The sequence below is a fragment of the Lissotriton vulgaris genome, chromosome 4_1 (assembly GCF_964263255.1).
Source record: "Lissotriton vulgaris chromosome 4_1, aLisVul1.2, whole genome shotgun sequence".
Taxonomy (NCBI): domain Eukaryota; kingdom Metazoa; phylum Chordata; class Amphibia; order Caudata; family Salamandridae; genus Lissotriton; species Lissotriton vulgaris.
This window is the reverse complement of record NC_141691.1, coordinates 2,037,994,934-2,038,011,402: the sequence shown is the minus strand read 5'-3', so window position 1 is coordinate 2,038,011,402 and position 16,469 is coordinate 2,037,994,934. Positions and strand designations below refer to the sequence as shown.

Below are 16,469 nucleotides of genomic sequence, written 5' to 3'. Positions count from 1 at the left end.
ATTGGAAAATGTAATCAAATAGCATCAGCCGTGTGAGCCAGAAGACACCCAGAACATGGCATTTTCATGCCACTGATTTATATGTGCTTTAAATGTAAATATATGCCTTTTAACCCAGCCTATGTCTCTCCAAATATCTCTTAAACCCAAAGTATTTATTGCACCCTATAGTTTCTTAGAAAATGCATTACCCATATCTGTCTGTAGTTGCATACTAAACTGAATGAATGTCCACTCACACAAGTATATCCCCTCAATTCTGAGAGTTCTGAGAGAAAGTCAACCAAAAAAGAGTTCTACCCTGAGTAAGGGATTAGGCTGGGGAGTAGACTTTGACCGTTGTTAAGGCTTAGAGTTCCTCAGACCAAAGGGTTCTTCTTTTCTTTATCTATTGTTAAGTCAAGCACTGGAAAGTATAACTCTAGATGTCAATAGATTGCTATCTCATTACCTTTTATAGAGCATGTGGAGTAATAGCACATATGGGATAGACATTTTGAAGCAGTTCCCTCCTAAATATTTGTATATCCATATATACTCTGCAGGAAACAGAAAACTCCAGCATCTTTTGAAAATAGGACTGGGTGCCTCCAAGCATAAATATGTTATCCCAGAGCAACAATATAAACATAAGCAGCGTATTGATACATGATATTTATGAAAATGAGAGAGTTTCTCCTACAGGACAGTCAACTTTTATTGGGAGATCCCCTTTATTGTGAGCTCTCATTGGGTGAGCAGCACCATGCCATCCATATGCTCCCTTAGCAAAAAAATAACTATAGCTATGTTAAAAGAAGTGGTGCAGAACCCTCCACACATAATTAATCACAACATTGTACAATGATAGTTCAGAAAAAAGGAAAAATGTAACTCTCATGTTGAAGTTATGCATTGCAAAAGTCACTATTTGATCACTCCTGATTATCTAGAAGATAAACCAACGGAGAGGGTATTAAGTCTAATAATCCCTTCCTCACCTTCCTTCACCTGTTTGATATAGGTTTCTTCCATCTGCTTGCTCAACCCCATTTCGGAATGGCATATGGCATGTTTCTATCTTGTATTTTCTCTTTCACTGCACCATGGACCAACAGTGGGATGTTCAGGAACTCCACCACGGATTCTCAATCTAAGGAGAATCTGGTTAGATAATCCTTCTCCAAATAGATACCGATGGAAATTCGCAATGTTGATCCTAATTCATTCTACATGTGTCTGTGATGGGTTTTATCACAAGGCTTATTTGAAGGGTCACTGTGGAAATGTCCTGTACGAATGAATCTAAGTATTAATAACATGAGCTCTCATCTGCTCTCTCACATATTTGAATACTTCTTTACTGAGTAGCAATATACTTTTGCAAGGATGTTCTGGAACCTCTGATCATGCACCCTTGTGCAGCCTGTCCAATCTCGCCTCACTGTAACAATCAAAGATGAGCACAAGCCCACTTCATACACCTCCAAACATCTAGGCCTTCTACTCCTACTTCCAGGGTTCTTAATTGTAAATGTTTTTTTAGCTGTGTTAGACCTGACATATTTTGAGTGGTGTTCTACAAACATTTTGCCTGCTTACCTTAACTTTTTTCTGTATTAAATATTTATTAATCTGCTGACCAGTGTTAAAGTGCTTATGCTACTCATCTAAAACAGGGTTTGATTGATGTATCCAAATGGGCACATTTAATTTACCTGTAATTCCCTAGTCCTGTGCACTAAATATAAATTAAATTCTACTAGTGGGACTAAAGCACTGATAGTGCCACCCAAACAAGTAGGACTTTAAATATAATGCAGACTTGCCATTGCAGAGCTTAGTGTGCCATTTACACTGCATTCTCAACTTGATATATAAATCTTCTGACAAAGCCTTAAACTGATCTTTTATCACACATATGTCATGTCTAAGGTATCCCCAGGGTAGCCTTTAGGGCAGGGTGCCATGAAACTAAAAGGTAGGATGTGCACATTTACATTTTGCATGATCTAGTGGAGAAGAGCACATATATTTGTTTTTCACTATTTTGAGGCTTACCCCTTTCACTGGGAATTCCTAATGAGACTTTTAGGATGCATTTCCTGATTGTGAAGGAGTAGCTCTGTCATGTTTAATATTGGAATGGTAATGTAAAATCTTCTTCGCTGCCAAAGCTGGATTTAACATCACTATTTTAGAAATGTCATTTTTAGAAAGATGAAAAAATAACAATTGGTGGACAGAATGCAGAACAATGTCATACACCCCAGTCCAGAGATCTGGGCCTAATTCCATCATTGTTTTGCTCACCATGCCATTTCGGTTTGGACCCAGCCATATGAAAATCAGTCTTGACCCAGCACCCAATGGGAACTGTTCAGCCCAAACTTCCAGGTCAGGTCCTCACTGGAATGGAAACAAGTATCCTAGAACCAGTTTCAGGGTTTCACCCCTCATCAGCCAGGATAGCTTGACTCCAGTGGCAAGGGGAGCATATGACCCTTGTTTGGAAATACTTGTCCCACTCTGGGTGACAAATGCAAAAAGAAAAATTGATGGACAGAATGCAGAACAATGTCATATATTTACCCCAGTACAGAGGCCTGGACCTAAATCCATAGTTATTTTGCTCACAGTGCCTTTCCAGTTTTGTCCCAGCCATATGAAAATCAGCCTTGACCCTGCCCACATTAGGTGCAGTCCAGCCAGAAATGCCAGGCCAGGGCCTTCCTTGATTGAAAACAAGCATCATAGGACCCGTTCTGGGATTTCACCCCTGATCAGCCAGGATAGCTTAGATTCCAGTGGCAAGGAGAGCACAGGACCCACGTCTAGGAATAACCGTCCAGCTCGGGTTGACAATGCAAAAAGAACAATTGATGGATAGACTGCAGAACAATGTCATACATTCACCCCAGTACAGAGATCTGGCCCCAAAGCCATCATTTATTTGCTCACCATGCCATTCCAGTTTGGCCCCAGACAAATGCAAGTCAGTCTTCACACTACAATCAATAGGAACAGTCAGGCCAGGTCTTCCCTGGACTAGAAACAAGCATCCTGGGACTGGTTTTGGGGTATGTCACACTTCATCAGCCAGGCTAGCTTGAATCCAGTGGCACTGTGATCATTGTCCTTCTACTTATTGAATTTTTATCATTTTGGTCTAGTTTTATTTATAAAATCATAATCTATTTTTATAAACTGATATGGAGTCTTTTTGTGGTGTTTTCATTTTGCTACTTTTTGAAGTGTTAAACAAATCATTTACATATTGGCTCATAAATTAAGCCTGTCTTCTCTGTGTCAAGCTACCAGAGTGTGAGCAAAGGTTAATAGAGGGCGTGTATCTGACTTACCGTTTTTAGAGTTTTGTGGTTCTGCTTGGACATGGTAGGCACCTCTGCCAGCCAGAATCCCCATTTCTAACAAGCTGTTAACCATTTTCTTACATGTTATGAGTGTTAAGTTTGACTTGGTCTGTAGCAGTTTAACCATTTATGGCATCTCAGAGCCAGGGTTGTTCAGTTGAGTGGCTTTATTTTCCAGATCAATCATCCTGGTTACAAGTGAGTCAATGTCCTATCTGAGGGATTCCATTTTTGTACCCAAGTCAACTAGTTGTTCCCATAATTTCTCTTTATAATCTGCTAAACTGCCCGGATGATTTGGTTAGTTAGGGTCATAGTGGATTTATTCAAAGGTATTGTTTCTCCTTACCAGGGGTTCCCACTCTGCATTTGATTTTATGCATCCCGATATAATGTCCCATATCCCATCAAGACCTTTGGTATATTTTTCCTTGGTGGTCTCTTAAGGTAGATGAATGTCTAGTTCCCACAATACAACACTAAGCAAGGATGTCCTCAGAATCAGTTAAAATAGGAGCAAGCACCAATTTAGGGGGCATATAAATACAAAGTAAGCAGCATTGGATACAATAGCAGTCAGGGACAGCAAGAACACTTCTATACACACATTGAAATACCATACAGATAGTGTTAAATGGATGCCTGTAGGAATGGTTATGTTTGGTTGTATTTCTTGAAATTTGTTATCTAATGTACTTTTTAATGATATTATTACAATAAAATAAGAATAAATGCAGATTAGCTTACTCAAATTACTATTGTTTACCTATTTAGAAATGTAGATTAAGTTCAATTAGAATAAATGTGAAATTTTTACCTCTTTAAGAAAATGTGTCACATATTATTGGAATTACATATATCTGTAGATAGTCTGCTCACCGAAGGCTTACATTTTTTTTTCTCCTTGAGGATGATTCTGCCCTTTTCATTAACGTCATAGTTGTTCCCTGTTGGCTGTGGCCCTCTCTGCAGGTTCACTCAAAATGTCTGCCTTCCCACTTTTCCTCTGCCAAATCTGTTTTGAATGTCTTTTATGACTCAGTGCACTTTACCACTGCAAACTAGTGCTAAGGTGCGTGTGTTCTCTCCCTCAAGCATGGTGCAATTGGCTTTAACCTGATTGGTAAATTCAATTTAATTGCAAGTCTCTAGTAAAATGGTACTATATGCATCCAGGGACTGCGACTTAAATGCTACTAGTGGACCTGCAGCACTCATTGTGCCATCCACTAAAATGGCCTTTTAAAACATGCCTCAGGTCTGCCACTGCAACCTGAAGTGCAGTTTTTAACTGCCATTTTGGCTAGCAAAAAAAATATCTTGTAAGGCCAAGACATGGTTTGAATACATGTAATAAACCCGAAGGGTGGACCCTAAATGCCCAAAGGGTAGGGTGCATAATGTTAAAAAAATAGGACATGTGTTCGTAGGTTTTATATGTCCTGGTAGTGAAAAAAAATATTTTTCACTACGTTAAGCGCTACCTCCTCCAGTGAATAACATTCAGAAACCATATTAAATATAATAGGTGCTAACGTTTGATTGGGAGCAGACAGAAATGTTTAGCTTGGATTCAAAGGAATTGTAGTTTAAAATCCTCTTTGATGGTTAAATCAGATTTTAGATTAAAATTTAAAAAAATGCACTTTTAGAAAGTTAATATTTTCCTGCCCATTAGCTTATTAGGCAATCTAGAATTTTTCAGCTGTCCATTGCTGTTAATGTCGCTCCACAATCAAGAATTTGTATTGGACCCAGAGAGTGAACAATAGGGGACTAGATGTGGACAGGATGGCCCATTCTTCCAGAAAAGATGGCGGTGGAGCTGTTTCATGTATTATTTACATTTCAAAGGACTTGTCTATAGCACAGGCACTTGGCGGGCATGGGGCAAACTTCTCAGAACCAGATGTGGGTGATAGACTAGAGAATTCCCCCACTTCATTGGATGGCACAAGGTATAAATATTGGACATCCAGAGCATTTCTTCAGCACATTCCTCTAGCTGAGGACATTACAGAAGAAGGACTACCTTGTTTCTCAGAAGATTGCGCTACTGCTGGAGGCCTGCCTTGCTTTGAAAAGACTGCTCTGCTGCTTGAGACTTGGCTTGTTCCCCAGAGGACTGACTACCTGCTATAGGCCTTCATATTTCCTCTGAGAACCTGCTCTGCTGCTACCAGAGGATTGCCCTGCTGTTTTAGGCATGTCTTGTTTCCCTGACGATTGCCCTACTGCTTGGGGCCAGCCTTGTTCTCCAGAGGACTGCAATGCTGCTTGGGGCCTGAACTACCCTCTGTGAAGAAAGACTGGACCTCTTGTTCTGAGCTACAGTGAGCTACAGTGACACATTACTCCATAGAGACCTCCCTGCAACTGACTAACTGACCTGCTGCAACTGCTCCACCCTGTGCCTTGCTGGCCTCTGCTAGAGTCTCTGAACCCCAAGAGATGCCCACACAGTCCCTGGAGCCTTGGATGGCATTCGCATGCACTCCTGAATTTCTCGACTCTTCGCACCTGACTTTGGGAAGGTAACTTTTTTTAGTGGGACTAACCTTGTACAAAAAGAACAATTGATGTACAGAATGCTGAATAATTTCAACCATTCACCCCAGTAAAGAGATCTAGGCCTAAATTCATATTTTTTTTGCTCCCTGTTAAACCCAGCCATATGCAAATCAGTCTTGACCCTGCTCTCAACGGTTCACTATATATACCAATATCAACCCCTAAAATATCTTCATTCATAAATATTGAGATATAAATATCAATATCAAAAATATCATCATCCTATATTTATATTGGTAAGTACAAAAATATGGTATACCAATATTGATGTCAAAATATAGTTAATATATATAATATGTTGATTGTAATGTATGTATAAACATACATTTTAAATATATAAATATTAAAATTAACTTTAAAAAGATAAATGGATTTAATATAGATTTTAGTAAATAAATAGAATTTACAAAATGTAAACGTATGTATTCAAAATGTAATATATATATTTACTTTAAAACAATTAGAACACTATCAAATTTAATTGATTTTATAACTGTTTATAGGAAAATTTGAAAACATACACACACATATATACACACACCAATAATAATACATCATATTATAAATTAAAATATTAAACTATTTATAAGTCTTTTAACTAAAATGTTCTACTACAGTGAGTGCAACAGTAGGTAAAGTCTTGGACAGAGGAGGGGTAAGAATTCCTACTTCCACTCCAGTGAGTGCAACAGTAGGAAAAGTGTTAAATAAAAGAGGGGTAGAACATTATATTCCCACTACACTTAGTGCAACACTAGAAAAAATGTTGGATAGTGGAGGCACAAGAAATACTTTTCCCCATTCCAGTTACGGCAACATTAGGGAAAGTGTTGGGTAGGGGATAGGTAAAAAACTAATAGTCCCAGTCCAGTAAGGTCAACATTAAAAATAAACATAATATAACAAACACAAAATATATTAAAAAAAGGAAAAAGAAAATGATTTAAAAAATCTAAAAAATAGAAATATATTAGATTTTTTAAATAGATATGACAAATAGCTTGATATATTGTATTACATAAATGTACAAATAATTTACAGACAAATGACAATTTAATTAGAAATTATTAATAAACAAAAACATGAATTATTAATAAATGTAATTGTGTTATTTTTCCTACCCTATAACACCGCACAGTTCACAACACACATTTACATTTTTAAAAAATCTACCTCCATAGTTAACATAATTACCATTCAATTACAGAAATATGATTAATCAAAAAGAAAATGAAAACAGATAAGAATTACTTTACTCCTCAAATGTTACAGCTATAAAACCAAAACTCACACACATAAGAAAAGAAACATTCACCCTAATTATTGTCTGATGAATTAATATTAAAGGTCAACTTATTATTAATTAATTAAACATTAATTACTTCCCACCCTATACCCTATAAAGCCCACGACCCACACCTAAAATCATTACACAATTTCCATAATTAATTTTAAAATAATACATTAATATCAATTAACATTTACTTAATAATTAATAAACCATAAATTAATTCCTATTCTTTACGACGATAAACTCAAAAACTCACATATAAAATTAATTACACAATTGCCATATTTAAATGTTAATTTGTTAATTAACATTAATTACCAAATAAGTATTAACTAATTCAGATTATATTACTTGCCACCCTTTACCTCTAAATATTAATACATGTTAAAAAAATCATTAATTTATGATAGTTCAATTACTCCCCACCCTTTAACCCTATAAACCCCACAACCCGCTCATGAAACAAAAATTATGATTACCATAATTAATTACCAGTTAATTAATAAATAATAATTAAATGAGCAATTAATAATAAATTATTAATAAATGACTTCCGACAATTAACATTATAAAATCTAAATTAAATAAATATATAAATATAATCATTAATTTATTATATTTCAATTTCTTCCCTTCCTATTCCACTTTAAACACCCAACCCACTACTGGAGAGAAAAATGCAACATTTTATTGAGATAAAATTGATAACTACTAAAATTGAACACATATTTAAAAAAAACAATACTTATACAAAAAAATAGATCACGTATATTTAAAATGTGTACTAAAATATATAACACTATTTAACCAATCGATATTATAAACAACTATATTTTTGCAAATTATGTTAATGACTGTAATATTTTTTCAAACAATATTTCTTACCTTAAAGTCGATATTCTTGACCACGATATTCTTGCTGTCGATATGTCTGTGTCACAATGTTTCCAACTCCATATTTGTGCACGTTGTCATTTCCAACTTAATATTCTGTCTGCATACCAAATTGCCAGGTCAGGTACTCTCTGGAATGGAAGCAAGAATCCTGGGACAATTTTTGAGTCTCAACCATCATCAGCCAGGTTAGCTTGAATCCAGTGGCATGGAGACCAGGGAACCCACGTCTGGGCATATCTGTTCCACTCGCGTTGACAAATGCGAAAAGTAAAATTGATGGACAGAATGCCGAACAAATCCAAGCATTCAGCCCAGCACAGAGATCTGGGCCTATGCCATTATTTTTTTGCTCCCCATGCCACTCTACTATGAACCCAGCCGTGCGCAAATTAGACTTGTCCATGCTCCCATAGGAACAGTCCATCCTGAACTGCCAGGCCATGTCCTCCCTTGTTGGAAACAAATATCCTGGGATCAGTATCAGGGTTTCACCCCTCATCAGTCAGGCTATCTTGACTCCAGTAGTTACAAATGATGGCAATTACCCAATTAAGCCACATCTCCAAATGTTTGATATGGTTAAATAATATGGAACACAGATTTTTAAAGGTGCGAAAATGCATACCTGTTGGTGTTCAAATTGTGTGTGTTCTTAGAAGTTGCTCTACTGGGACCACTCTTTATACTGTTTCTTGACTCCAGTGACATGGAGAGCAGAGGATACATGTCTGGGCATACCCTTTTCCCTCGGGGTGACAAATGCAAAAATAACAATAGATGGAGAGAATGCTGAACAATGTCAAGCTTTCACACCAGTAAAGAGATCTGGTCCTAAATCCTTCATTGTTTTTGCTGCCCATGTCATTCCAGTTTTGACCCAGCCATATGCAAATCAGTCTTGATCCTGCTCCCAATCTGATCAGTCCAGTCTGAACTACCAGGCTAGGTCTCCCTGGACTGGAAACAAGCATCCTGGGACTGGTTTTGGGGTTTCACTATTCATCAGCCAGGCGAGTTTGACTCCAATGGCATGTAGACCACGGGACCTGTGTGCCTGTTGCTTTCTCTCCGTAAGTGCAACAGGTATGCCCAGATGTGGGCCTCGGGCTCACTGTGCCACTGTCTTCAAGTTAGCCTGGTTGATAAACTGGTCCTAGGATGCTTGTTTCCAGGTAATGAAGGACCTGGCTGGCAGTTTGGGCTAGACTGTTCACATAATGAACAGGGTCAAGACTGATTTGCATATTGCTGGGCTTACACTGAGATAGCATGGTGAGCAAAAGAACAATGGATTTAACTTGACTGGGGGTGAATGTTTTAGTTTTTTCTGAATTCCATCTATTATTTGTGTGTCTTTTGCATGGTTCATTCTAGTCAGCCTGAAAATGTGACTTTCTCTGGGTCTGGCATGGCCAGAGCACTGTGAGTGGGTCTTTGCGTTTTTAGGCACTGAATCCACATAATATAGCCTTATACCCCGCCGTAGCGGGCTTTACCGGTTATTAAAGGCCCGCTGAATCGTTAAAGGCCCGAGCCGAAGGCGAGGGACTTTAACGAGACAGCGGGACTTTAATTGCCGATATAGCCCTGCTACGAAGGGCTATAAGGCTATTAGAACATTCTGCCACTAGAGGGCAGAATGTTCTAACAAATTAAACAATGGGTTCTCGAAACTCGAGGGGATATAAATCCCCTCGAGCTTCGAGAAGCCTCAGTAGAACATTGGAATGTTGCTCTGCGGGCCTTTACCGGCCCGTAGAAGCAGGGAGCACTCCATTGTCTGCAATGGAGCTCCCAACATTCCAATGTACTAATACTTTATAATCACATATATCGGATTCTACCGATTGGATTTTTGTCACTAGAGTCTCATTTCATTTTAAGCATTTTATTTATTGATTTAGGATATTTCTTGTGTTCTGTTTCATTTTAATACTCTTTCTATGTTTCAATAATACTTTGCAAATTGCCTCACTGATTTTGTGCAAACCTACCAGAGGGTTAATTTAGTGCCTTTTGTGTTTGTTGATTGAAAAGGGTTTACATCCTCATCAACCAATATCCTGATGTATTAAATCTCTGTACAGAGAGCACAGGCACAACCCAGGAAAACCCCCTGTTGTCATCTTGATGTGGAGAGGAAATTACCCAAACTTACATTCCATCTTAGCAGTAATCTGTTGTCTATGTGTACTCTGGAAATGGAATCTCTCATGTATAATACAGGATGGGAATTTGAGATATGGTGATCTTTGGAAAATGTACTTTAGCATATTCACCCCATTGGCTGGAATTTCAAGAGATTATCAGGTGAATCTGCTGCTACGTTCAGATTGTTTTACTGACATTTTAATGTTGTTCATCACTGCTAATGTTGTGACCCCCAGCCGGGCCAGAAATGTAAATAATCATATAAAGTAAGGGGAAGTCATCTCTACTTCTAAATGAGATGATGATTCTTGAGAAACGTTTATGGATCAATGAGAAGTGTACCAAATTGTGCCAAATTCAATTTCTGGAAATATGAATATAGGTGGGAATCAACTTAGGAGACATTCATGAAGGTCAGTAACATATTGATTAGGCCACTGGCGTAATGAAAATTGAGGGGGCCTTCCTGCAAGGTATGTAGAGGGGCCCCCTCTGGGCTCAATTAGGAGCACTCCGGACAGAGTAGAGTGCTGAGGGGACCCCCTGGAGTTTCTGCCCCCCCCCCCCTCACCGCATGGGCTGCGGGGGCTTGTGTTACGCCCCTGGATTAGGCAGTAGTAAGGTATTAGTAAAGGTGGGCCACCAAGAAAAGGGAAGTACGGGTAAAGCCATCACATTCTCTATGTACAGACATGGCATGTACTAATCCATCATGAAAGGTAAGATTGGAGGGAGTCCAAATAACGTAACCCAAATTGATTTTTAGGCTGCCCTCTTTATTTAGGTGTAGGGGAATCATAAATGTGTTTATAAAAAGGGAAAGATAGTGCTTTTTATGATTTGTTGCTTTGCTTTTAGGCTGGATTGTTTCTCATTAACTTAAACCTGTTGCTTTTATCTCTTTTGTCACAGCTGTGGTGTCTTCACACAGATGAACATTTACGACCCTGCCGTATTCTGCTGCAAGGGGATCGTGGGACAATACGTCCATATCCAAATTCCAAAGTATACCCAGTTCCTTTCTCTGTGTGAAGTAGAGGTTTATCCGGTGTTGGAAACAATGTAAAACGGACACATCGGATAGTGTGTATAATGATCCAAGACACACCGAGCTCTGATAAGCCTGGCTGCACCATCGTCTAGGAAATTACCTTAAACTCTGTATTACTTACTTTCTTACATGTATGTTGTAATAGATAGTTAATTGCACATTAGAAAAATCTGGTGTATGATGTCTTCCTTTAAGCAGCCATTCTAATTACTTTTTAGGTTTTCATGTATTTTTCTGTATTATAATAAAATGCCAGTGATATGATTATAGTATTGCTAAAATTCACGTTTCAGAGGAAATTGTACTGGGCTAAGAAAAAGAGCATTGGCAAAGCCAAATGGTTTGTTCTAGCTTGCCTATGTAAGTAAATACTGAGATACTCAAATGCTGTTTGCTTGTGCTGCATCCACAAATGCTGTGTATCACATTAAACCCTGCCCTATTGGCTCTACCAGTGCTGGGAAAATAGGTAGCAAAATATGATTTCTGTCTGTATCAGATGCATGCAGAAGACAGAGAACTGAATGTGACAAACAGCATGATAATTCATAATTTCCAGTTGAAGCAAGAACTTCCTGTAGAGTGGAATGATAACCAAACAGCCAATAGAATGTAATACTCCAGCCAGTGGAGCATAAGCCAAATGCATGTATATTTAAAACAATTGGTAGCAATGCGTCACAGAAAGCTGTCATGTCAAACCAGAACTAAAACAGAAGAAAGGACAAAAATAAGTAGGTAGAAAGCATCCTATAGTTTTGTTTAGCAGTTTAACACAAAGTAACCTTGGTCCAGGAACATTTGAGCACCTTATAACTGAACCAGACAACATTACACATTCCTTTGTTTACATACAGGAAATTATGTGATTTGTCCGGAATCACAGGATGTTAGATGGACGTTGCGATTTAGAGCTTGTTCCCCAGTTCTAAATTCAGCAGCTCTAGCCACTAATTCACACCCTACTCCCAAAGCATACTCTGTAACGGTTCACAGTAGCTCCGATTTCATGTTATGATTATCTCGCACAAAGCTCAATGCCACATCCAACACATTGCAAAAAAACACACGCATCAAAGGATTACCGGGTGATGCCTCCCCAAAACACATCTTGCCAAACAAAAGATTTATGTAAATTGTGTGCAGCAGGCTGGTATATTAAGTGATAAATTTAAGAAAGGAACTAACAATTGGCACATGCCTATTAAGTAGGCCCCACAGTATTCACAAGTCAGACAGAAGGCTTATAAAGCTGCAATCAAAAAGGTGCAATCATTAACTAAGCTGCTTGACCAAGAATGAGAAATCCCACAGATATGCAGTAGCCAACCTATGATTTTACTTTACTGCAAATAGTTTTGGTCATCGACTGATGTCCAAGGTCCACATGTTTGCCTCAAATCCAGGCATGTGTGTAGTGGAGATTAAAATTTCTATTTTCTAATTTTTATCAAGTGCAGTTGGGATTGTGCTCCTCCCCCTCCTTTCTTACCTGCATTTAGCAGCAGTGTGCTTCATAGAAACTAGAAGGCAGATTTAAAAGCCCCTTGCACTACCAGCACGTCACTTTATGTGACGCACTGGTAGCGCAGCTCTTTGCCCTATATGTACAAGGACAGGAAAATCCACCCTGCATGGCTTGTCCTATCCCTGTAATATGGCCATTTGGAACTCAGCGCTTTATATGAAAGGGGTGTTCCATGGGTGTTGCTGTGGGTGTTCCCGTGCACCACTCATGGAACCAGACACATTTCCAGATTTATGAGAAATCGTAAACCTGGAAATGCATCAGTAGGCTGCGCCACCCTATGAGCCATGATTATTTTTGCCTTGATGAGGCTTGTATACATTCATCCTGGAGGCAGGCAGTGAGCTGTATCTGTTTTAATCAGGAAGTATCTATTTACCTGATCACCGGTCAAACAGTGCAAAATCTCTGCTATTTATCCAGCGTCGGTAAAAGTACATAATGTCTGCTGTTTAGCAGGCCATAGGCCGAATAGTACTGATGATGTGCAATGACCAGCACATGATAAATAGTGTAAAAGGTAATTGCATGAAATAAGCTACTCTGATTATAGATAAAAAAATGAAATACATTTTGAATAAAAATTCTTAATATATTCAAATAAGACATCAAATAACACAACAGAAGCTTCAGGAGGATATGGCACACAGATATGTCGCTCTTCAGTTAGAGAGTATTTGATTTTCAGCAAAGACTACTGAGTATGAATTTAAAGCATGTTACATACATGTTTTATTCCCTCATAAGAATGCATTGTTTTTTAAAGTTGAGGATGCTCCTTTTGATATTTTGTTGGGGGTGAGCTCTTTTTGGCTTCCTATGAAAGGCCTAGTGGAAAGCATTAGGCTTCTATTTGAGGTGGATTATGCTTGCTTATTATTTCAAATCTGGCAACACAGCAGAAGTCAACAAGCAGAAGCAAACATAATGCAGACAGATAAGTGGCATCTGGGCACCAAAGGAAGGGACACATACAGTCGGTAATGGGTATTTGGGGACACAAGGCACCTGCAGGAGGTAAATTGAGCAAGACACAGTAACAGTATATATTTGAAATGGTGAAGTGAAAGCAGGCAAGTACTATATCTGAGTAATTTACAGGAGGAGTCCACTCTGCTACTTGTGAATAAATACACATGTTTATAATATTTATCCAGGAGAGTAGGTCTTTTACATGAATGCTTTTTGGACCCATGAAATGAGAGACCCCTGTAATTTTAGTCACCTGCACAATGCATATTGGGAATGGTAGTTTTGATTTTGAACATGTTAAGAAGTGTTCTAAATGGGCAAAATCATGTTTGCGCTGGGGCATAATTTCTGTACCTGAAAGTGCTGTCTCATTAAAAGAAATCTGGAAGACAAAACGTATCTGTGTGACAGGCTTGGATGGTGTTTCTGATTGAAGTCATTGTGGATGGGGGATGGTAAAGGAAGCATTAGGAGGAGGATGAAAGGTAGGAGAATATGGGGCAGGAGATGGGGTATGGTGACCTGAGAGACAAGGGCCAGGACAAGCGGAACAAGGCCCATAGAAACGTAATCTATGAGGACAAGGGTTAAAATGCCAGAGGGAACCAGGAACAACTAGATGATGAGGCACAGTATAATGAAGCACAACACTGGTGGTACTAGGACCGGGATGAGATGAAGCAGGAGGGCCATGAGGTTGTGGAACAATGGGATCTGGACCCAGTGGACAAGAGCCTGGTGGAACATAAGGACTAGAGGTTGAAGGAACACAATACATGAGGCCTGGAAAAAGGAGTACCAGAACTACATGTAACAAGGTGACCAACATTAGGATTACTAACATGTAAACAAGGAGACTATATAAATCAGGGGAGCAGCAAACAGAGGAATGATGGATGAGAATGAAAAGGTCCAGGATTGGAAGCCTTTGAATCATGAGACTCAAAATCCAAATGACAAGGGGAGGAGTAAAAGGGAATGACGACCAGTCAAATCAGCACCATGAAGTACAGTGCTAGGAAATTCATAGACTAGCATGACTTGGAAGTCAAGGAACACCAGAACTAGAAATGGCTGGAATGGTCTGTGACAGTAAAAATTATTGCAGAGCCATGCAGGCAAGGAGCAGGAAGGCGAGGGCCAGGAGGAACAGAACCATATTGGAGAGGACTACGAGGATCAGGACTTGATGGGAAATGGCCAGGATTAAGACACAAAAGGGGGTGGTGATGAACGGAGCATCTGAATCAATCAAACACTCACACCCAGTCAGAAGATCTAGGTTTAATCCATCACCGTTCTTTAGCCCACTCTGCCACCCCAGTTCAGACATGGCTATATGCAAATCAGTCTGACTCTGTGCCTCAAGGGAACAGTCCAGCCCGAACTGCCAAGCCATGTCTTTCCTGGACCGGAAACAAGCTTCCGAGGACTGGTTTCTGGCATTCCAGCCGTCTTCAGCCCGGCTTGCTTAAATCCAGTGGCAAAGTGAGCAAGGGACTCACGTCTGAGCATACCCTGCCACACCTATGGCGGTCAAAAGCGGTACAAAAGAGGGTGGTGATGGACGGAGCATCTGAATCAATCAAACACTCACATCCAGTCAAAAGATCTGGGTTTAATCCATCACCGTTCTTTAGCCCACTCTGCCATCCCAGTTCAGACATGGCTATATGCACATCAGTCTGACCCTGTGCCTCATGGGAACAGTCAAACCCGAACTGCCAAGCCATGTCTTCCCTGGACCGGAAACAAGCGTCCGAGGACCGGTTTCTGGCATTCCAGCCGTCTTCAGCCCGGCTTGCTTGAATCCAGTGGCAAAGTGAGCAAGGGACTCACGTCTGAGCATACCCTGCCACACTTATGGTGGTCTAAAGCGGTACAAAAGGGGGTGGTGATTGACAGAACATCTGAATCAATCAAACACTCACACCCGGTCAAAAGAGCTGGGTTTAATCCATCACCGTTCTTTAGCCCACATCACTGGAGTCAAGCTATCCAGGCTGAAGAAGACTGATAGCAAGAAACCAGTCCTTGGATGCTTGATTCCGGTCTAGGAAAGACATGGCGTGGTAGTTCGGGCTGGACGGTTCTCATGAGGCACAGGGTCAAGGCTGATTTGCTTATATCCATTCTCTGACCTAGGGTGGTGTGGAGGGCAAAGAAACGATGGATTTAGGCCCAGATCTTTGTACTGGGGCAAATAAAAGACATTGTTCTGCATTCTGTCCATCAACTGTGTTTTTTAATTTTCACACCGAGTGGGCTGGGTATGCTCAGACGTGAGTCCCAGGCTCTCCACATCACTGGAGTCAAGCTATCCAGGGTGAAGAAGGCTGATAGCCAGAAACTGGTCCTTGGATGCTTGATTCAGGTCTAGGAAAGACATGGCTTGGTAGTTCGGGCTGGACGGTTCTCATGAGGCACAGGGTCAAGGCTGATTTGCTTATATCCATTCTCTGACCTAGGGTGGTGTGGAGTGCAAAAAAACGATGGATTTAGGCCCAGATCTTTGTACTGGGGTGAATGTAAGACATTATTCTGCATTCTGTTCATCAACTGTGTTTTTTGCAATGTTCACCCCGGGTGGGCTGGGTATGCTCAGACGTGAGTCCCAGGCTCTCCACATCACTGGAGTCAAGCTATCCAGGCTGA

The 16,469-nt window shown here is 39.8% G+C and overlaps 1 protein-coding gene across 1 annotated transcript in view; it reads left to right on the top strand.

Moving 5' to 3' along the window:
* The window catches only part of LOC147724919 (fucolectin-1-like), a 33,818-nt gene extending 22,489 nt beyond the window's left edge, over positions 1-11,329 (top strand). The window contains exon 3 of the mRNA XM_086918133.1: positions 11,176-11,329. Coding sequence (XP_086774259.1) covers positions 11,176-11,329 — 154 coding nt within the window. The remainder of the gene's footprint in view (positions 1-11,175) is intronic.
* The last annotated feature ends 5,140 nt before the right edge of the window (positions 11,330-16,469 follow it).